The sequence below is a fragment of the Pseudonaja textilis genome, chromosome 7, assembly GCF_049901715.1.
Source record: "Pseudonaja textilis isolate UNSWEBS1 chromosome 7, rPseTex1.2, whole genome shotgun sequence".
NCBI classification, from domain to species: Eukaryota; Metazoa; Chordata; class Lepidosauria; order Squamata; family Elapidae; genus Pseudonaja; species Pseudonaja textilis.
The window spans coordinates 59,914,911-59,937,816 of NC_141996.1; the positions used below are offsets into that span (position 1 = coordinate 59,914,911).

General features: G+C 36.6%; 1 protein-coding gene across 1 annotated transcript; it reads right to left on the reverse strand.

Annotated features, from left to right (window-relative positions):
* Positions 1–1,744: 1,744 nt before the first annotated feature.
* Positions 1,745–22,403, reverse strand: XK (X-linked Kx blood group antigen, Kell and VPS13A binding protein). Its single transcript, XM_026713649.2, has 3 exons — positions 22,026–22,403; positions 15,755–16,017; positions 1,745–4,710 (listed from the first exon to the last, which is right to left on the reverse strand). The coding sequence occupies exons 1-3, from the start codon at positions 22,268–22,270 to the stop codon at positions 3,881–3,883; spliced, it is 1,338 nt and encodes a 445-aa protein (XP_026569434.1). The 5' UTR covers positions 22,271–22,403; the 3' UTR covers positions 1,745–3,880.
* Between the last annotated feature and the right edge of the window lie 503 nt (positions 22,404–22,906).

The following is a 22,906-nucleotide window of genomic DNA, read 5'->3' on the forward strand; positions in this document are numbered from 1 at the left end:
TAGCACTTAGATCATTAGAGATAAGTACTCCAAGATCCTTGACAGAGTTTGGATCATCAACAAGGTCTTGATTATTCAGCCTGTATTTTATTTTCTGATCTTTTTGGCCAATATGTAAGACAGAGCATTTATTTGTTGAGATTTGAAGTTGCCATTTGTTTGACCATTCTGATACATAGTCGAGGTCTTTTTGAAGGATAGCAGTATTGTCTGTGGTGTTGAATAGCTTTACATCATCAGCGAAGAGAATGCAGTTGCTCTTAATATGATCACAGAGGTCATTTATGTAGAGTATGAAGAGAGTTGGTCCTAGAACACTGCCTTGGGGGACACCACTGTTGACAGGTACAGAATTTGATAGGAAACTCCCAGTTTTGACCATTTGTTGTCTGTTTGACAGGAATGCTTCTATCCAGTTATGCAGGTGTCCAGAGATACCATAAGATTTTAGTTTTAGGAGTAGTTTGTCATGTACCACTGAATCAAAAGCTTTACAGAAGTCTATGTAGATTGCATCTCTTGCTTTGCCCTGATCAAGTTGTGTAGTCCATATGTTTTTGCAGTGTAAGAGTTGCAGATTGCAGGATAGTTTTTTTCTGAAACCAAATTGTTTATTAGATAGTAGGTTGTTTGTCTCCAAGTGGAGGATAATGGATTGGTTAATAATTGATTCCATGACTTTACAGGTGATGCAGCATAAAGAGATTGTAATTTTCAACTAGGCTGGGTCTCTCTTTTTGAAGATGGGGATGATAGTGGCTTGTTACCATAGTTTTGGCAAGGAGCTGGTCCTGAAAGACCCTTGGAGGGGGTGGGGGGGGTGACGTGTGTGTGTGTGTGTGTGTGTGTGTGTGTGTGAGAGAGAGAGAGAGAGAGAGAGAGAGAGAGAGAGAGAGAGAGAGAGAGAGAGAATGAACATCACCACCAGCCCTCCGAGGTTAGATTGGATCTCTCTCTCTCTCTCCTTCCCTCCCTCCCTCTCTCTCCTACCAACCAGTCAAAATTCATATGAGTGGCCCATGGGATTTAAAATTATGAGTTTGATGGTCTCTGAGATCCAAAACATTGGCAACACCTGCTTTTAGCCAGTGGTTCACTTCTTGAATCCTTTGTTCTCTTACTGGGTGTTGATATTTTGTTGGCACTACAGATGAAAAAATTACTTGTGCACCTAACTCCTTAACTTTCTTGCCTAGCTACTCATAATCACTTAATATTGTTTTTAACTCCTTTTTTGTGTCATTTCACCCTCCATGTAGTAGAATAAAAGGGTAATAATATGTGGGTTTTATTCAGTGGTGGGACTGGAATAACTTAATAACTGGCTCTCTGGCTGGGTAGGTGTGGATGGTTGATCATGTGACTGGGTGAGTGACATCACTTATCACACCCAGCTCCACCTCTTGGCCACTTGCCTCAAATGCAGAGGTAGGATTTAGCCGGTTGGGGCTAATCCCACCACTGGATGCCCTCGCCCCTACCTGTTTTTTGGGCTGTTTTCAGGCCATTTTGGGGCCATTTTCAGGCTGTTTTTGCCCCGAAAAATGGGACAAAAAAATAGCCAAAAAAACAAGCGGGGGCAGGGCCAGCCAGTGGTGGGATTTGCCAGTTCACTGAACTGCACAGAATCTTAACTACCATTTCACCTGAACCGGTACGAACTGGCAGCAGCCCAACTCTGGTTTTATTATTTTGGTTAGGTTCTCAGCCACATCTTTGATTTTTGCTCCAGGAAAACAGCATACTTCCCTAGTTTGCATGTCTGGTCTGCAAATGGCTGGTTTTGTTCCTTTGAGAATAGAATCTATCACCAACACTCACCTTCCTTTTTTTAGGGGGTGCAGTCTAGGGTGCTTTTTAATATCATGTGAGTTTGTTGATGTGACTTTTTAAGAGATATTTCTAGATGTTTGCATGTTTTCTTTGAGGGGGAGGTTGTAGGTCTGAGTATTTTCAACTAGGGGGAGAGGCCGCTTGCTCAGTTTTAATGGGACTGCTTCCGATTGGGTTAGTTTGGGCAGCCGAGGTTTGTTAGATGCGTGCTGCTTCTTTCTTTGATTATTGTGTTTCCTTCTGTGGGTGTCATACCTCCATTTGTCTTCTGTTGATAAACCCTCCTAGGAGGGTTTATCAGAAGGCTCAAATCCTCTGGGAGTTATTTGTTCATTATTTGGTTTGTTTTGGGCATAGATTTCTTGCATAGGTTGGAGTTTGGCTAGAGCTGCCTCTAGATCTTTATTCTGTAATAGTTCACATAGTTTTACATTTAATACATGCATAATTTGGGTGTTCTTTGAGCATAAGTACATACATGGAACATATATTGCATACCACAATAGTATCAGTCACCTGTTCCATGAGTTTGGTTTTTTTCCTGGTTCTTTTAAGGGTAAAAAGTTTTGTTTCTTCTTTATTATTCTTTTTTCTGCCTTTTTGTGCTTGTTTTTCTATCTTGTTATTTATTTAACTTGCTTATTATTATGTTGGTTTTATTTATCCCTTTCTTCCCTATATTTTTAAATTGTTTGAGCTATTTTTTAAGATTTGCCTTATTTATTTGATTGATCTTTATTAATCCTATTCTTCCTTGATTTCTAATTTTCCACTGTTGTCCTGTTTATTTATCTTTTATTTTCTGTCCTGTATTTATTTTTATTTCCTGCTGGGGTCTTTTCTCCTGCCTTTTGGAACCTCAGGCTTAAATTTGTTGCCTTCAATAAAGAAATATCAATAAAGAGAGGCTATAAATAAAGCCTTTATGCTGTATTCTGGACTTTGTTTACAACAAGTAACAGCTTTGAAAGAAAATTTAACAGGGCATTATAAAATTCCTGAATTTAGTATATCAGCAATTTTTCCATATTGAGTTCTGGATTCTGAAAAAAAAAACTGTTACAATTTTGAGAGTCAGATGAAATGATACCATTTGGTACATAGATAAACTTGATAGTGGGTGAAAAACAGAATAATAGAACAACAGAGATGGAAGGAACCTTGGAGTTCTTCTACTCCAACACCCCACTCAAGCTGGAGACCCTATACCATTTCAGACAAATGGTTGCCCCTTCTTTTTTAAAAACATCCAATGATGGAACACCCACAACTTCTGGAGGCAAGACAGTCAACTGGTTAAATTCTTCAGGAAATTTCTTCTTAGTTTTTGATTGGTTTTCTCCTTGCTTAGTTTCTATCCATTGCTTCTTTTCTTGCCTTTAAGTACTTTGGAGAACAGATTGACTCCCCTCTTTTTTGTGGCAATCCTTCAAATATTGGAACACTGCCATCACAGTTCTTCTTTTCATGAGACTAGACATACCCAATTCCTGCAATTGTTCTTCATATGTTTTAAGCCTCCAACCTCAAATCATCTTTGTTGCTCTTCTCTACACTTTTTCTAGAATCTCAACATCTCTTTTATATTTTGGCAACCAAAACTACATGCAGTATTTCTTATCAAGGCATTAAAAAGCATGTGATGTTAATTTTACCCCTCTGTTAATGCAGCCAAGGACTGCATTGACTTTTTTTGGCAGCTGCAGCACACTGCTGGCTAAGTTTTAATCCTTTGGCATCTGGACTTTGCTCTGTGAATTACGTAATCTCAATAGTCACAATCTGTAACTAAGAGTGGTTGGCATTTCATTATCTACACACTTTCTGCCTAACCAAACCAAAGTTGTAACAACTTGCTAGGAAAATATGCTTTCTATCTTAATAAGCACAGGAGCTTTGAAAGGAGATACCCACTGCAAAGAATAAACCTACAAACATTGCCTAAGATATAATGTTGACACATCCCATTTACTATACCTGTTTTATGAGCAAAAGAAGATCTGAAGTGCTATTCTTTGCAGAGTCTTGTGAGACTCAGATATCCACTCTATGCATTAGAAGACACACTCTGCTGAGTGCTTCCATTTTGGGATTCATTTCCCTTGTAACTAGCCAGGGCATCATTTTCAATATTCTCTGGGAATTTTAATTTCTCCTTTTCTACAGAGTTGTTAGATGTCAGAGGTTTGCAGACATAACAAAAAAACTTGAAGCATATTACCAATCCTTCATAAATATTGGAAGAAAAAAGCTTCTTGCATGGATGGCAAAACTGGTAGAACACAAGCATAAAAAGGACAGCTATGCAGTAGCCAATCAGCAATTGTAAGAACAGCACTGGAGCACATATATATGTATAGACATCTGTCTTGTATGTGTACCACATTAGTAAGAGAAAAGCATTCTCAAAGAATCTCAGCAAATAGTACAAAGCCAGTCTACCCCAGTTTGGGGATTTGTCAATTAAATCAGAATCATTCAGCTTCAACTGCGCTGCTGACCAGCAAAACATATTGATGCCAGCATACAGAAAAGTGAGGAGACATAAGACAATGGTGGTGCCTACATTGCTCAAGGCTTTTTCTATGTTTTCTGGCAGAGTACACTTGCTGTTCCAGAACTGAATCCAAGGATAAAAGAAAAAAGCAAAAAAATTCACCAGCACCACAGGCAGGATCCAGATCTGAAGAACTGAACTGAAGAGGACAAGGACTATCACTCTTGTTGCAATCTCAAAGCTCCTCCAGAGGAAAATGCAAAGGTAGGCAGCAGGTTTCACACTGATGTCATAATCATCATACTTGATCTTAATGGCCAGAATATTACATCGCAGTGCTCCATACACAATTGACAGGAGAGAAAGGACCATGAAGATACCTTGGAAAAATAAATATGACAAACTATAGTTTATTTTTTTTTTAAAAGCACTGTCCAAACTGCAGGAATAAGACTATATTTGGAAATTAAAAACCATACAGAGCACTAAAATATCATTTTTCTTAAGCAAAGCACTTTTCCAGTCTTCTTTTACTTATTTCTAGAGCTGGGAAATATTTTTTTCAGAAAAGCTGTAAAAATAAGCACAAAACTGTATGTGAAATAATACTAGCAACCCTACACTATTTTTCTGAATGACTGGCTAATGCATTTTACAAAACCACAACTTCCTTAATTATCAATGCATTTATTAATTGAACAGAAAGGATATAGTAGACTATTGCTTATAAGCTGGAACGATCGGCTGTACAGTGTTCCCTGAATTATAACAGTGATAAAAAAGGAACTTTATGACCAATCCTCACTGTTACAATTCCCAGGTCTTTAAAATAAGCTGGGTAAGATCATAAGGACAGTTGCAGTTCCATTTAACAACCACTTTGCTTAACAACTGAGCTCCTGGTTCTAATTGTGGTTGTTAAGTAAGAACAACCTGTACTATTGTGCTAAGCCAAATAAAACACACTGCTTTATGACATAAACCCAGTTATTATTTACACAAAGGGAGGTTGAAAAGATCAGTCAAGCACTTCACATTTTAGCTCTTTGGGGCTTGAGAAAAACATCATAATCACACCTCAGCAATCTAAACCTCTTTACAAAAGTCCATGGATTCAGATCTCAAAGTTGTTCTGTCACTTAATTGTGAAGTCTTTCCCCTATCAGTCAGCTGTTATTCGGGTTCCTCTTCTTAATAGAAACATGATTAACATCTACCAGCAGCGGGATTGAATATGTATGCAGGGTAAAGTGGCTGCCTATTCCCACTGCCCATCAACTGTTATTTAGGCTCTTTTTGAAGATGGATTTAGTATTCCTTTCCAAGAGCATTGTATAGTGTTTGAAAATATCCATAGAACAGTTGGCTGGTAGGAAGATTATTCAAGATTATTCATATACGCACAGCCTTTTTTGGAGCTGTTATAAAACAGAACATAGAATAACAAAATTGGAAGGGACCTTGGATGACTTCTAGCCCACCCCCCTCCTCGAGCAGGGGACCCATTTTACCACACCATTTTAGACCAATGGCTGTCCACTCTCTTCTATATGTTCTGTTATATTCGTATTGATATTGTTCAGATGTATCACTATATTATAAGATTACCCATCTTAGTACAGGGTAACTCTAAATAATCAGCTGTCCAATTGGGTGGACCTCCTGCCTTTCGCGGAGGTTGCATTCAATAATACTGTTCACAGTAGCACGGGACTAACCCCCTTCAAGGTAGTGAGCGGCATGGACTTCATCCCAATGCCTGAGTATCCAAGGGACCCCCACCTCCTCAGTCAGCTTGACTGATTGGATGTCAGTGCTGAAAACAACTTGGGAGAATGTCAAAAAAGCACTGATGAGGGCGGAGCTGGCATCGTGGCAGTACAACACATGTTCTTGATCCTCCAAGATCATCATCAATATCTCCGCTGCTGGATGGTCCCACTGGATCTAAATCACCCTGTAGAGAAGGTGATAGATAGGGGCACGTCCTGCTGATTCCAGGGACATTGCAAAGTCCCTGGTTGAGCCAGGAAAAGCCCTTTTTGCCGGTGGCAGAGAGGCAGCCATTCAAGCTGCTGAAGCTGGGACAGCTCCGGAATGGAAGAGTTTGGAAGAAAGTGTGTCAGTTTGGTGAGATGAACATTTACTTATTGTTTTTTGGAGAAAACACCCTGAAAGACTTAAAGTGGAATTAAAAGTGAAGAGAAAAGAGCTTAAGCAGCGAGATTAAACTAGTTAAATTGAAAGTTTTCTTTTTTTTCCTTTTTACTGGAACTTGGAATTTTAAACTGAACTGGTCTTTTTAAATTTCCTATTTTTATTTTTTTAAACAATTCTCTTGAAAGTTTGTTTTGATTAAGATTCTTTTTTCTGATTTGAGTTTTATTTCTTTTTTTAAAAAAGAAAAGATCTTTTTTTTCTTCTGTTCCTGGCTTTGGATACATGAGGGGGAAGTGAAAGTGAAGAAAAATAAGTAGCACTGCCATCTTGGATACACTGTTTACTTTTTTCTTTTACTTGTTTATGTATTTGTGTTATACTCAAGGACTCTGAGCTTTGCACTGAAAAAGATAGTGGGATGAGCATGGCAGATTGTTTATACAGGTGCTCATCTGTGAAACTATAGGTAGCTGGAGTCTGGAGTTTGAAGTTGAAAGAAAGGAGATTGAAGTGACCTTGAAAATACTGGAACTTGAAAGTCAGAGTTGATTTACCAAAGAGCCCTGGATATTTAGTGGCAGTGGCTTGCTTCCTATCAGAATTGTTTGCTATTTCTTACCTTCTTTTCTACTTCCCCTCTAGTTGGATTTTTAGATTTGGATTTCAACCTTTTAAACCAGGAACTAGAATATAATTTTTTTATTTTGCTCTTTTTTATTAAGAGAAATACATAGACTATTATTTTTTATTCTTTTTCCTTCCCCTACCCTCTTTTTTTTTCAAAAAATCTTTTTCATCCTTTTTTCTATATTTTCTCTTTTTTTCTTTTTTCTTTTTGCATATTACTGCAACTAATTGGATTAAGCTATATAAGTGCCTGAATATTTTTTTTCCTTTTTTATTTTTTGGAGTGGCAGCTGTCTGCCTTTGCTCTTTTTTATTTTCTTTTTCCTTTTTTCCTTTTTTTCTCTTTTTTTATAGATATGAGCAGAAAGACAACAGCCCCAGCTTCCCCAATACCAATAGCCTCCTCTTCATCATCTGGAGGACAACGATCAATACAGACAATGTTACAACAGGAGAAAGAGAAGGAAGTGACACTGCAAATGATTATGCAAGGAATCCAGAAGATTGAAAAGAGAATAACGAATATCGAGCAAAGAACTGAGAATATTGAGCAAAGAACTGAAAAGACAGATGAAAAAGTAGAGAACATTCAACAGATGATGATGAAATATAAGGACAGATTTAAGAAAACTGAAGAAGAAGATATACAAAGGGATAAGAAAATTGGAGATACTGATATTCGATTGAGTGATGTTGAAAAGGGCAGGAGTGGACCATTAGGATGGAAAATCGATAGATCAGAATTTCACCTGAGATTTCAAAATGTAGAAGAAGGAAAAAGGTGAAAACCTTGCTGAAATAATGACAAGAAATACTGGCAGAAGCGCTAGAGATAACCAAAGAGAAGATGATGGATGGGATGGATGAAGTGTTCCATGTCTATACAAGATATGCAATGAGAAACAGGTTACCAAGAGAAGTTCACATCAGATTTACCAAGAAGATTATTAAAACACAGATACTGCAGGTGGCAAGAAAGAAAACATTAAAGTACAAAGACAAAGAAATTGTGGTGCTGAAACAGGTATCAAGAAGAGTAAGAGAGATGAGAAGAGAATATTTATTTTTGACTAAAGAGTTACTTAAAAGAGGAGTAAATTACAGATGGCTGATACCAGAAGGCCTCTTGTTCACCTGGCAGGAACAAAGACATAGAATTGACACAGTTGAAAAAGCTGAGCTATTCTACTTAGAATATCTTAGAGGAAAGGAGGAAGACACAAGAAAAGAAGAGTCATTAATTGAATTTCAAGAGAAGTGTATAGCAGTAATTGAAAAAGAAAAAGAAGAAAGTGCAGTAGGTGGTGTACCCAGAGAGCAATGAGAACTAAAATCTACTAGAGCAATAAAACCCTCTTATAAAGCTTAACATGGATGAAAGAAAATTGATTACGATTAACATAAATGGATTTAATTTGGCTACTAAAAGAAGAAAAGTATTCCATAAATTAGAGAAATTAAAATTTGACATAATTTGCTTACAAGAAGTACATATCAAAAAACAACACGAATATATATTGAAACAAAAAATAGGGAAATTATTCACATCATTGACACAATGTAAAAAAAGAGGTGTGGTCTGATATATTAGAGATACAATTTTGGCAGAACTAATTTATACAGATGATGATGGAAGGATTTTGATGGTGGAAATAATGGACAATAATGTTAAAACACTTTTAATTGCAATTTATGCTCCAAATGACAACCAAGAAGAATTTTACAGGAAATTTCATATGAAAATAATTCAACTGGACTAGGCTAATATTTGTATGATGAGAGATTTCAATGAAATAATTAATGATTGGTTGGACTATAAAATGCAGAAATCAACAAAGAAAACTAGAAAGGTACTACCAAAATCTTTCTTTCAAATGATAGAAGAAGCAAACTTAAAAGATGCATGGAGAGAGGGAAATGTGGAAAATAAGCAATATACTTTTTACTCAAACAGACATGGTCTAGAATAGACATGATATGGATGTCAGCAGAATTACTTGCTAACATACAAGTAATTGAAATAGAAACAAGCACCTAGGTGGGCCACAACCCAATGACAGTCATTTGGAAAGGACAAAAGAGGAGATTTAGATGGACTTTAAATAATATGATATTAAAGGAAAAAGGCTTGAAACAGAAAATAGAGAAAGAATTGGTTTTCTTTTTTAAAGAAAATAGAAAAGAGGATACATCTTTACAGAATCTCTGGGACACGATGAAGGCCTACACAAGAGGCTTGATAATAGACTATACAAGGAAGACTTCCGGTTTGCAAGACTTCGGCGGCGGCAGGAATCCACGATCGTGCGCGGTTTCTGCTGCACTCGCCACTGGAGTGCCCCGATCCAGCTGGTTTTAGGGCTATAGTTACCCCGTAGAGGTAACTGAAGATAGGGGAGATCCGGCAAGGGTCCGGGAGAATCGCAACCCCTCTCCTCAGCTGGCTTAACTCCCTTTTCCGAAAGCGATGGAGCGGAGGTCAGCAATGGCCGCCACAAAGAACCTCTCATCCAGATAAGAATGTGCAGGAGGAAGCTGAGAAGTTAAAGTTTTGGCTGACCGGGATAACAAGTAACATTTAAATACCCTGGAATTTAAATTTCATTAAAGATACATCGCTCCCAAAGAAGACGGAAAAAGCGGCAAATGAAAGTTAAAAGGGAAAGTTTGTTTTTTCTCACTCTCCTTCCTTACAGTGATAGCAGATGAATGAGAAATCGGAAAAACCCCTTTTGGCATCAGCAGGTAATTAAACTGGAAAATTAAAGCCAAGGGGACAATAAAGATTTCTGAACATTGGGGAAAAAAATTTTTTTTATGCTATAAGTGGGAAGGGAGAGGAAAAGAATTAATATTAAGATTTTGCTGGAGGAGGCTGCTTGGAATTTACAAGACTAGAGCTAAATTGTAACAAGACTTCTACAAGATACATTTTAATTGGAACTTTGCAACTGAACTGTAACCCCAGGAAGAGAAAGTGTAAAAAGAAGAAAGTCTTAAATGAAACAGTCTGTGTGTATTTGGATTGCTTGGTGACTTTGGGACTTTTTGAAATTATGATTTGAAAGACTAAAAATGTTTGGGTTGTTTAAAAATTTTTTCACAATGGCATTACTTGTCAATGAACTGAAAATGAAATTCAAAAAGTTAAAAGAAGAGGAACAAAAAGGGAAGGGCTCTTCTGGCTCTGTTTTCCATTTTTTAGAAATGGCGATTTCTACTTACCAGAACAAGAACAAGAAGATTGGGATGAAGAAGAAGCCATCTTTAATGAACAAGCAACTTTAGTTGGGGAAGAAAAGGGAAAGAGGGGAAAGAGAATGGAGAATTTAAGACTTAAAAAAACAACCAAAAAAGGGAAAAATAAGGTGAAAAATTGGCACAATGTCAGAAAACAACAGAAAAGAGGAATACAGAAGAGGGTGGAGATCAAGAGGGTGGAAATCAAGAGACGGGGGGTAAAAAGGCTAGATTGGAGAAGAAAGGAAGGGAAAAGGGGAAGAGAAGTTACAAAGGTTTGAAACAAGATGTAAAGAAACAGGATTTATTCAGAGATAATGGGTAAAATTATAATTAAAAAAGAGATTCTGCAAAAGTACATAAGATTGTATTGTTGTATTTGTATCTGAAATAATGTTAGAAAACTGGAACATTATATGATTATAAAATGGGATAAAATATTAAAAGGAATGTGTAAAATGTTTAAGACTTAACGATAGAGTTTAATTTGCTATGTATTATTGTTTTAATTATATTATAAACTTATTATCTTTTCTTGTTTTAAAATATAGTATGTAGCTTTAGAATGTACAAAGCAGAATCCAAATGAAAATTATATATTATTTTAAGTGTTAAATTTAGGGGAAAGATATAAAGGCGTCATACTTCAATCAGTGATTACAGGAGAAATTTTGTGTTAATGAGAAAAGATAATAGATAATTGGAACAGACAAAAGATATAAGCATAATGATCTAAATTGAGATGAAATAAATATATTTCATATATTTATGAAGATATTTCAAGATATTGAAATTAAAATAGATACAACTAAACATAAAATGGGACTAATGGAAAAAGAGGAATTAGCACAGAAAATTAAAACTGCTAAACAGAATTACTTTGAAGATGCAAGCAAGCAAGGCAGATGGTTAGCCTATAAATGGAGAAAGAAAAGAGAATCAAGAAGGATTAGTCAATTAATAAATGAAGAAGGACATGTTTGCTATGGAAATGAGGAGAAGAAAAAAATTATTCAAGATTACTATGGAAAATTGATCTATCAAGAGAATATTCAAGAAGAAAAAGTTAAGCAATATTTACAGAAAGTGAATTTACCCCAGATACCCAAAGATATTGAAACAATGTTATAGAAGGGAACATAATGATGACGGAATTAACAGAAGCTTTAAAAATACAAAATGTTGGAAACGCACCAGGTCCAGATACATTGCCAATGGAATTTTATAAAACTTTTCAGGAAACATTGAATCTTCATCTATTAGAAGTCCTGAACGAAGTTATGTCAAATAAGAGAATACCCAAAACATGGTTAGCAGCATATATTACACTTATACTGAAGGAGGATACAGACTTGCAGCAAGTTAAAAATTATAGACCTATATCCCTACTAAATTCAGATTACAAAATCTTTGCTTCAATCTTGGCACAAAGACTGAAAATAAACTTAAATAACTTTATCCATGCTGATTAAAATGGATTTCTGCCAAAGAGACAAATCAAAGACAATGAGAAAATAATTCTGGACACTGGAATACTATGAGGCACATCCTGAAAAGCAAATGGCCTTGATGTTTTTAGATTCATAAAAAGCCCTTGACAATGTGAGTTGGCGATTCATCTTACTGCAATTGATACAGATGGGCTTTGGTAAAAAAAATTATCCAAGCCATTGAAACAATATATCATAAACAAACTGCAAAGGTTATGGTAAATGGAGAATTAACAGAATCCATAGATATAAGAAAAGGGACAAGACAAGATTGTCCACTGTCACCTTTGCTGTTTGTGTTAACATTGGAAGTGTTGAATAGGAATATTAAAGATGAAAAAGAAATAAAAGGAATGAAAATTAAAAAGGAAGAGTATAAATTGCAAGCCTTTGCAGATGACCTAGTATTTATATTAGGGGATCCATTGGAAATAGCACCTAAATTAATAGAAAAGATAGAAGAATATGGAAAAGTAGCAGGTTTGAAAATAAACAAATATAAAACAAAGATATTAACAAAGAATATGTTAGCAAGACAAAAGAAACAGTTGGAAGAAGTTTTAGAAATACAGATCACAAATAAGGTTAAGTTTTTAGGGATATATATTACACCAAGATGTAGCACACTGAAGGAAGATAACTGTTAAACTCAAACAGCAGATTGCAACAGATCTGGCAAAACGGGAAAACTTACAACTATCATTGATTGGGAGAATATCGTGTTGCCTAGAATTTTATATCTATTTCAGACAATTCCAATTTGACTAGGGAAAGATTTTTTTGAAGACTTAAATAGAATTGTGCTGAAATATATTTGGCAGGGCAAGAAAGCGAGAATAAAACTTAAACTGTTACAAGATACAAGAACAAGAGGAGGGTTTGCCTTGCCTAACTGGGAGTTATATTATCAAGTGACAATGTTGATGTGGATAAAGGAATGGATAACATTAAGGAACAGTAGATTATTGACTTTAGAAAGGCATGACTTGCTGCTGGGATGGTATGTCTTCCTCTGGTATAAGGGAACTAAAACACTGGTATTTTAGAAGACATTACATTAGAAAGGCATTGTTTTTGAATTGGGAGAAGATAAAAAGACAATATTACTTAAAAAATCCATTATGGATTGAAGCTTTTTCTTATCCAATAATATATAAAAAGGAACAAACAGTTAGATATGGTGAGATATTGAATGAAAAGGGTGAACTTAAATTTCTGCAAGCGTTGGAAGAACAAGGTGTAAAAATGAATTGGTTTTCATATTTGCAAATACAATCTAGATTTGATAAAGATTTTAAAACAAGGTATTTATGATAAGTTGATTGATTTAGACAAAATTCTGATGGATACTGATTAAAAAGGTAATTAAAAAAATTTATGGACATTTATTAGAATTTAAGTTGGAGGAAGAACAAGTTAAAGAAACTTGGGGGTAAAATTTTGGATATGGAATTGATTTAGAGAAATGGCAAAAATTGTGGTCTCAAAATTATAAAATGACAATGTCAACTGCATATAAAGAAAATTTGTACAAGATGTTTTACAGGTGGTACCTATCCTTGACGAGAATTGCGAGAATGTTTAAGAACAAATTGGATAAATGTTGGAAATGTCATCAGATACCTGGTTCATATTACCACATGTGGTGGACATGCTCGGATGCAAAAATATATTGGACTAAAATCCACACATGGTTGGAAAAAATGATAAAACAACACATAGACTTTAAACCAGAGATCTCTTTATTGGGAATTATACTGGAAATATACAATAAAGAGCTGAAATATTTGATTGTAAATGTTTTAACAGCAGCTAGAATTGTATTTGCTAAGAATTGGAAAAATGAAAAATACCTATGCAGGAGGAAGTTATTAAGAAAATTATGGACTGTGCTGAAATGAGTAAATTGACATTTGAAATTAGAGAGCAAGAAGATAAGCAATTCAATATGATATGGGATTTGTTTTATCAATGGTTGGACAAAAAGACATAGTAATGTAATAGATTAGATAATTTTGTAATGGAAGTTCAATAGATTGATATAAAATATAATGTAGACATATATAACCATTGGATGAAAATACAATACAAATTTTAAAATAAAATTTGGAATATCTCATATAAAATGATGGAATAAATAGTTTAGTCATGCATGATTAATAACTGATAAATAAATAAACATATGTTACTTTGACAATGTGAAAAATTATATAAACTGTGAGTAATGACTATGAAAGGATAGCACAAAAGATTTGTAAACAACTGACACACTGTATGTGTATATAAAATGGAAGATGTTTTTATGTTTTTATGTTTTGTTTGTATGTTTGTCTTAAAAAATAAAAACATATATTAAAAAAAGCACTGGTGAAAGCGGCATCAACCTATAAGAGACAGGCAGACAAACACCAAGCACTGCAACAACCATTCCAGTTGGGGGAAAAGGTCTATCTTTCCACCAAATATCTGAGGTTAAGACTCCCTAGCAAGAAATTGGGGTCAAAGTTCATGGGACCATTCCCCATAGTAAAGATCATCAAGCCAATCATAGTGAAATTGAAGTTGCCCCGATTGTTAAGGAAAATACACTTGGTATTCCAAAGTAGCCTATTAAAACTCGTGGTCAGATCAGTGCTGATGCCCCTACCTCATAAGCCCCCAGACCCCGTGTAATAGGAAGCCAAACCCATTTTGAGATGCAGCGAATCCTTGATTCGAGGTGGCACAGGAGACAATTCCAATATTTAATCAAGTGGCTACCCCTTATCAGAGGCATCATGGGTAAAGAGTAGGAATGTCCAAGCTGACTGCCTTGTAGCAAGGTTCCATGCAAAAAAATCCAATCAAGCCTGGGGAGGGGGTTCGTGAGCATAAGTTTCTATAACTACAATCTATTTTTTGTGTGTGTGTCAAAAAGGTCACCTTCAAGAAGTGAGGGGAGCCAAATGTCAACTCATAAAACATTTTCTATACATGTTTTATAGTTGTCAACAGAAAGAAGGGGGGAATTTCAAAGAGCAGACAACAGTGTGGAATTGAAAGTACATTCCATTCATATTTTCTTCAGAGACTGATTAGATGACTGAAGCTTCTGCTGTGCAAAAATTTAATTGGAGAGCATGATTGATGACTCTTGGACGTGTCTCATTGGAGAATATGAATTATGATACACCCAGATGGGTGGGGGGAAAAGCAGGGTCAATGGTGACAGTGAATTACGTGTCTCAGACTTGGCTATGCCCAGGTCATGTCGACATGTTGACTTCCAAGAAATCCTTTGAAGTTTTGGGAGTCTGGCTCAAGGCTCATGATTTAATTGGGGTAACTGCTGGAATCCTGATGTGATTTATTTGGCTTCAGTTTAGTGAATTCTGTGAATACAGACATTATGGTTATAAAGAACAGCTTATTATTTATTGTGTGAAATAACCAAATGTTTTTTTTTCAGTAAACCATGTTTAAGCAAATGATGACTTGATGCAAATATAGGCAATGTAGCCCCTATGGATCATACTATTGCAAATCTCTTTGTTGGAGGTACCTTTGATTGGTACAATGCTCTCAGTTGGTAATCTCAGGTTAAAAAAATTACTTTGAAAAGAATTTAAAATTGTAGCTTAATCTAATATCTGAGATTGTAGCCATTTTTACTTTATTTAAGTATGTAATGTTTGTTTTAAAAGCATTGGCACCTACAACATTGGTAAATATTATGATGACACCAATAGCATGAAAATGTTGCTGACAACATATGTCAAGATAGTCATACCACCACAATAACCTCTTTTAATCATTTTTCTGAACCTTTCTAAAAAGAGAGAAGGTTTAGACATTATTTGCCTATAATTCCCTTCTTAAAGCATTTACTGAAACATAAATAGAGAAAAGAAAACACAGTTGTACGTACTTCTAGCTGCTGTGATCTCTTGTTGCAGAATACAGATGTAAAGCTGAAGTGTTAGCTGAGGTGCAGATCCTAGGAAAGCTTGAATCACTGATGCTCGACTAAATGCAGATCTGTGTGTAAACAGCTTCCCCTCTGCCTGGCCTACTTCCTTCTCAACTTCTTCTGAATGTCCATCTTTTGGCATCTGCCTCTTCTTAGTAATACTGACGTAAGGCTCTTCCACTCTACCTGCATTAAAGTAAATGTAAAAAACTTCCACGCACCTGGAAGGAACAAACCAGAGAAACTATTACAGTGATCTATTTTTATCACATATTTAAAAAGTCTAATAGATTGCATATACATTTATATCCCCACTGTCACTCCCTAAAACAATCTGTATACACACCAATCAGCTAACTCACACTTAAGATTATTAAAACTATGGATCATATAACAGAGAAAAGTAATAGCACTAAGTATTTTATATGAAGATTCAGAATACTCTAAACATCCCCATGAAATCAGATTATTTAGAGAAAAGCTTCCTTCTCTATTTGGTTACATACTAATATGATCCACATTTAGCATTATTGATTTTACATAGCCCAACACCTATCTTGAGAAGCACTTTGGTGTAGTGGTTAAGGCACCAGGTTAGAAACAAGGAGACTGTTAGTTCTAGTCTTGCCTTTGGCACAAAGCCAGCTGGATAATCTTTGGTCAATCAATCTCTCTAGAAAGGAGACAATAGGAAAGACCTTCTGAAAAATGTTACCAAGAAACTTGTAGGGACTGGCTGAGGAGTCAACACAAAAAAATTAAACCCATACTACATGTATCTCACTGCATTGTGTATGATTTATTTATTAAGTAATTGTATATTGCTGTCCAACTTATTGACAGTGATGCCAGGCAAGTTAAAGAAATAACCTCCCCCCAAACAAAACCCAATAGACCTCCTTGCCCCTGGTACCAACATTCAAACTTCCCACCACCCAATGGGATCCCTATTAGCCTGGACCATCAGACCCACTGGCAAAACTATTATATCATCACTATAGGGATGATGTTCCCCAGATAGGGAGCCATCACAGGAAAAGCCCCTAGTTGGTCCCACTAGGTGGACCTTCTTGATTTAAGGGACTCGTATCATACCCTACCTCCCTGATTTGGTGGGCTGGATAGGTATAATTGGGAAACATGGTCTTTCAAATAACCTGGCCCCAAGCTATGCAGGGCTTTAAGTGTAATAACCTTGAATTGGACCCAGAAGCAAATCAACAACCAGTGTAATTTCCACAAAAGCATTGATGTGTGCGTTGACTTGCACAAAACCATGCAACTGCTACATTTTGAACCAATATAATACAAACATAAGCAATAGAAAATAATCCAACCAGTACCTTAAACTTTAAAAGTGTTGATTTTAACAAACACAGAGAGACCCTAGGATTCCATAGATGAAAATCCTAAAGAGGAAAACAATTCAAGAAGCATGGGAAACTCTGAAAAAAGCAATCATAAAAGCCCAGTCCAGTGCAATACCACTCAAGAAGAAACCATTATGGCTGCACAAAGATCTCTCTCTGAAAAACAAAAAGGACAAGCACAAAAAATGGAAAGAGAGGCACACAACTAAGGCTGATTAGCAGCAGATAGCCAGAACATGCAAAGACAGTCAGGAAAGCAAAACCTCAGAGTGAACTAAGGCTTGCTACTTTATTAACAAAGATAATAAAAAAAGTTTCTTTCCAACACATTAATAACAAGAAAAATTTCAAGGAAACAGCAGGTCCACTAAAGAGAGAAGATGGCAAGGAAGTAACAGACAATAGGGAGAAAGCAGAGCTGCTTAACTTATTCTTTGCATCAGTCTTCACACAAAAAGAAATTATAGCCCAACGTACCAAAAAAGCAACTGTAAAAGACAAACCAGAAATAAAAACTAAAACAAGTAAGAAAGTGGTAAGAGAACATCTACCTGACCTTGATGAATATAAATCACTGGGACCTGACAGATTACATCCCAGACTTCTGAAGGAGCTGGCAAATGTGATCTCAGAACCAGTGTACCAAATCTTTCAAAAATCCTGGAGTGCGGGGGAAGTACCTGAGGATTGGAAAAAGGCTGATAGGGTTCCCATCTTCAAGAAAGGGGGGGAGGGACTTCCGGTTTGGGCTTCTTCAGCAACGGACCGAAAGCCGCAATCGTGTGCGGTTTTGATTCGTGCTCGCCACTGGAGCACCCCATGCCGCTTGGATTTGGGGCTAAGCCACCCCGTAGAGGTAGTGAAGAGGGGGGAGACTGCCAGCGGGGTTGAGGAGAGGCACATCTCTCCTCCTCAGCTAGCCATTACTCCTTTGCTGAAGATGGTTGCAGCGGTGGTCAGAAATGGCCACCTCAAAGAAGAACCTGACCAGACAAGATTGTGCAGGAGGAAGATAAAAGAGAAAGTTTTGACTAACCAGGTTGGATTGAAAAAGCAACTATACAGGGTACCCTGGGTCTTGAACTATAAAGAATACTACCATTCCCAAAAAAGATCTTTGAAGCGGCGAAAGAGAGAGGAAAGGGAAAGACTTCATGTTTTTTTTCCTCTTACATTGACAGTTGTAATTGGCTTTAAATGCTAAGAAGAAAAGATCTAAGCAAGAAATTGATATAAATCCACTTTGACATTAATAGGCAATTTTAAGCTGAAAATAAAATGTCAAAGGGATAGTAAAGACTTTTGGATGTTTTAAAACCTTTAAAAGGAGGAAAGGAGAGGGGGAAAAAAGAAAAGGGTGGAATCTGGAAAAAATGGAGGAGACCACCTGAAATTAAAAAGAATTAACAGTTAAATTTTAACAAGACTCCTAAAAGATACATTGTAATTGAAACTTTGCTACAAGATAACAGAACCTCTGGAAAGAGAAAGTGGAAAAAAGAAGCAAGAAGAAATAGCTTTGGATTATTTGGTGATTTTGGGAATTTTGGCTGTTGGATTTTAATGACTAAAATTAATTGGGTGGTGGTTTAAAAGTGTTTAAAATGGCATTACTCCTTGAAGAACTAAAATGGAATTTAAAAAGCAGAAAAATGCACAAGAGGGAAGAGGATCTTTTGGCTTCATATTTCAATAAATGGAGATTTTGAACTATGAAAAACAACAAGAAATGCTTGCAGAACAAGAAGGGCAGGACAAAGAAGTCATCTTTAATGATCAAATAATTCTATTGGGGTTAAAAAGGAAAAGAGGGGAAGGGAGTGAAAAACCTAAGATCTGAAAAAACAACCAAAAAAAAAAGAATAGCTTGAAGAGTAATTACAATACTAGGAGGAAGCAGAAGAGAGGATTACAGAAGGGAGAATTAGAATTAGAGAGAAAGGGGGTCAAAAAGGCAAGGGAGAAGAAGAGGGGGGAATGGAAAGAAGAAGTTATAAAGGACAGAAGCAGGATATAGAGAAGCAGGGGAAACATACAAGGATTCACAGAGATAATGGTTGAAAATTGAAAGAGGGGATTCTGCAAGGGTACATTAGATAGTATTGTTATATTAGAAATAGTAATGGGTATAGAAAATATGAAATATAGGTGATTAAAGTGATAGATAAAATTGGTACTGTTATGTAATAGAATGTAACTAAATGAAATAAAGAGAATAAGAGAATGGAAGTGAGAAAGGATGAGAATATTTTAACTTACCAATTATTTATTAAAATATAATTGAAAAGAAATATGAATATCAGATGTTAAGATGAATTTGAATAGAATAACAACTCTATTAATTACTTTACTTCCTTTTTTGTTTAGAATTTATTGATTCTTAAGGGAATGTACCAAATAGAACTTGGTTGATAAATTATATGAAATGGAATGTTATAATTGTATTTTTAGGACCTAGTGTGTATTTCTAAGGGAATGTACCAAGCAGAATTTGGTTGATAAGAGTTATATGTTATAAAATAGAGGTTAGAAATTCAATGTTATAATTAAGATATAAATTAAATCTTAAATGAGATTTGAATGGACAGTAATTTAAAAATATAAAAGTGTTATACTCCAATTAGTAATTACAGGGGAAATCTTGTTTTATGAGAAAAGAAAATATGAAAGTGTAAATAGGACAGACAAAAGTATAAATATAATGATTAGAAAGATACTGAAATTTAGAAAAAGATGAATATGTAAAAGATGAATATGAAGTGATAACCTGGAATCATGCTGTTCTCAAAAAGATATTTTAATTGTTGTTTTGTGAAAACCCAAATAAATTTTTTACAAAAAAAAAGAAAGGGGGGAGGGAAACAGACCCAGAAAACTACAGACCAATCAGCTTAACATCAATACCTGGGAAGATCCTGGAAAAGATAATAAAAAAACAGATCTGTGAACATCTAGAAACAAATAAAGTTATAACTAGTAGCCAGCACAGGTTTGCTAAAAACAGATCATGCCAAACCAATCTTATTTTATTCTTTGATAAAGTCACTAAATTAGCAGACCAGCAAAATGCTGTGGACATAGTATACTTAGATTTCAGTAAGGCATTTGACAAAGTAGACTACAATCTACTTCTTGGTAAGCCAGAAAATTGTGGAATAGACAACTTCACCACCAGATGTATTTGTAGCTGGCTGACCAACAGTACTCAATGAGTAATCCTTAATGGTACTACATCCACATGGAAAGAAGTAAGCAGTGGGGTACCACAAGGTTCTGTCTTAGGCCCAGTACTTTTCAATATCTTTATAAAAGCCTTAGATGAGGGAATAGTACTCATCAAATTTGCAGATGATACTAAATTGGCAGGACTATCCAACACCCCAGACGACAAACTCAGGATCCAAAAAGATCTTGACAAACTTGGGCCCTATCCAACAAAATGAATTTTAATGTGGAAGAAAGCAAAACTTTACATTTATGAAAAAATCAAAGATATAAGTACAGATTAGGCAAGACCTGGCTCAAAAACAGTAACTGTGAGAGGGACCTTGGAGTCCTAGTGAATGATCGTTTGAATATGAGCCAGCAGTGTGCAGCAGCAGCCAAAAAAACTAATACAACCCTGGCATAGAATCAAGATCATGTGAAGTATTAGTGCCACTTTGCAAAACCTTAGTAAGATCATACCTGAAATACTGCAACCAATTTTGGTCACCATACTACAAAAAAGATGTGAGACTTTGGAAAAAGTTCAGGGAAGAGATGATCGAAGGCCTGGAGACTAAACCATATGAAGAATGGCTGCAGATTTTGGGTCTGGCTAGTCTAAAGAAAAGAAAAATTAGGGGTGACATGATAGCAGTATTTCAGTATTTGAGGGGTTGCTACAAAGGAGAGGGGGGTCAAATTATTCTCCAAAGCACCAGAGGGCAGGACAAGAAATAATGGTTGGAAACTGATCAAAGAGAGAAGCAACTTGGAATTAAGGAGAAACTTCCTAATAGTAAGGACAATTAAGTGGAACAGCTTGCATCTGGAAATAATGGGCGCTCCATCACTGGAGGTTTTTAAGAAAAGACTGGATAGTCACTTGTCTGAGATTGTATAGGTTCTCCTGCTTGACCAGATGGCTGGACTAGAAGACCTCCAAGGTCCCTTCCAGCTCTATTCTATTTATGTTTTATATATGCAGACTATATATATAGGCTACAGACCACATTGATGCCAGAGGGGCTTAAAATTCTTGTTTCCTTTAAAAACAAAAATATCCTGATACACAAATTATAATTTTGAATGTTAATATTTTGCATTGTGAGTTAAAGGCCCAGGGCTCCCTAGCCAATCATACCATTCCATGAAGTGTTGAATGGCTAGTGCCATTCAGGACCAAGCATTTATTGCATACAAAAAACAATGATTAGCTAAAAGTTAAATCATTTTTTTCTCTTTATGCATCCCATTACCAGAGTCTTGAAGTTGCCAACATGGAGAAACACTAATATCTACCTTTCATTCATAGAAAAGATTTATTAACACACCATATCAAGCTGATTCTTAACGATTTTTAAAAAGATTCTCAGACAGCTAAAAGGAGAATAGGCTTTACATATATATAAAAGACCAAGCTCTTTATCTGCTGTAGGTGTCGAACCACCTACTTTCCTATAGCAATGGATTCATCCCGAGTTATACAGCCAGGACGCCCTAGTCGGTTGTATCCTTCTGTGCAGTTTGTGTGACGGCTTGTTGTCATGGGTTGCTGCCATTAGGAAACAAGAGCAGTGCATTCATCTTGAAGAGCCCTCAGGAGAAGAGCTAGCCTTGGCATTCCTCCTCTGGGTAGCAACCGTCCCACCCACCTGACAATGGGTCCTAGCTGCAGGATGTGAAGCAGCAATATCAACGGCCTGTCCCGGCTGAGGTCGCGGTGGATGAAGACGAGGCTGAACTGGACCAGGATGCAAGGCAAGAGAGCGAAGAAGAGCGTCAGCCACTGCCAAATGCGGTCTCCCGCCGAGCGGTAGGTGCTGCTCAGGTACAAGGCGATCGCCGTCTCGGCCACGAAGAGGAACAGCGAGACGAGGACGGAGCCCGGGAATTTCATCGCTCCTTTTTTGTGGCCTTCTCGCCGGCAGGCCAACCGGAGGCTCAGGGGGCTGCAAGGGAAGGCGGATGTCGTGGCGGAGAGACCTGCAGCGGAGGCTTCCCATCTCCGTCTTCTGCAGTTGGCGCTTCAGTTTCTTGAGCGAAGAGAGGAGCAACTGGCGCTTGCAATGCATGGCCGCTAGGAGTCAGGACTAAAAGCACTGCAGCACTCGCCGAGAGCGGGCATCTGAGTCCACCTTTCTGGGCTCGGGGATGAACAAAAGAGTCCCTCTGATCACAGCTCGACTTGTCTGTTAACTCTCGGAGTTTGGGAATAGTGGAATCTCTCCACATTGGAAACAAAGATGCAGATATCCTGTATTTTGCCACATGCTGGAGTTTGGCTCTACTTAAAATCAAGCCCAGATATACACCATGTTAATTTGTACAGGCAAAGGAAGAGGTGGCTTGAATGGTGAAGCCTTTTGATTTTACCCTGAATGTTACTCCTTCTCAAACAGCAGTCACTAATAAAGCCTCGTCCAACCAGATGTTCCATAAATGTCTAAGTACCTGTTACGAATTAACATACCCATTGTATCCCCAGATATCAGGGGAGGATGCTTTTAGAAAGGCTGTGGTGTAGATGCTCAAT

Bases quoted from the DNA above. Each gene is read 5' to 3' on its own strand.
- XK (XM_026713649.2), bottom strand. From the start codon at position 22,270: ATGAAATTCCCGGGCTCCGTCCTCGTCTCGCTGTTCCTCTTCGTGGCC. The intron at 16,018-22,025 runs GTGGGTGGGACG...TGTTCCTTCCAG, and splicing joins CAGCTAGGACCCATTGTCAG to GTGCGTGGAAGTTTTTTACA. The intron at 4,711-15,754 runs GTACGTACAACT...TATTTTTCCAAG, and splicing joins AGAGATCACAGCAGCTAGAA to GTATCTTCATGGTCCTTTCT.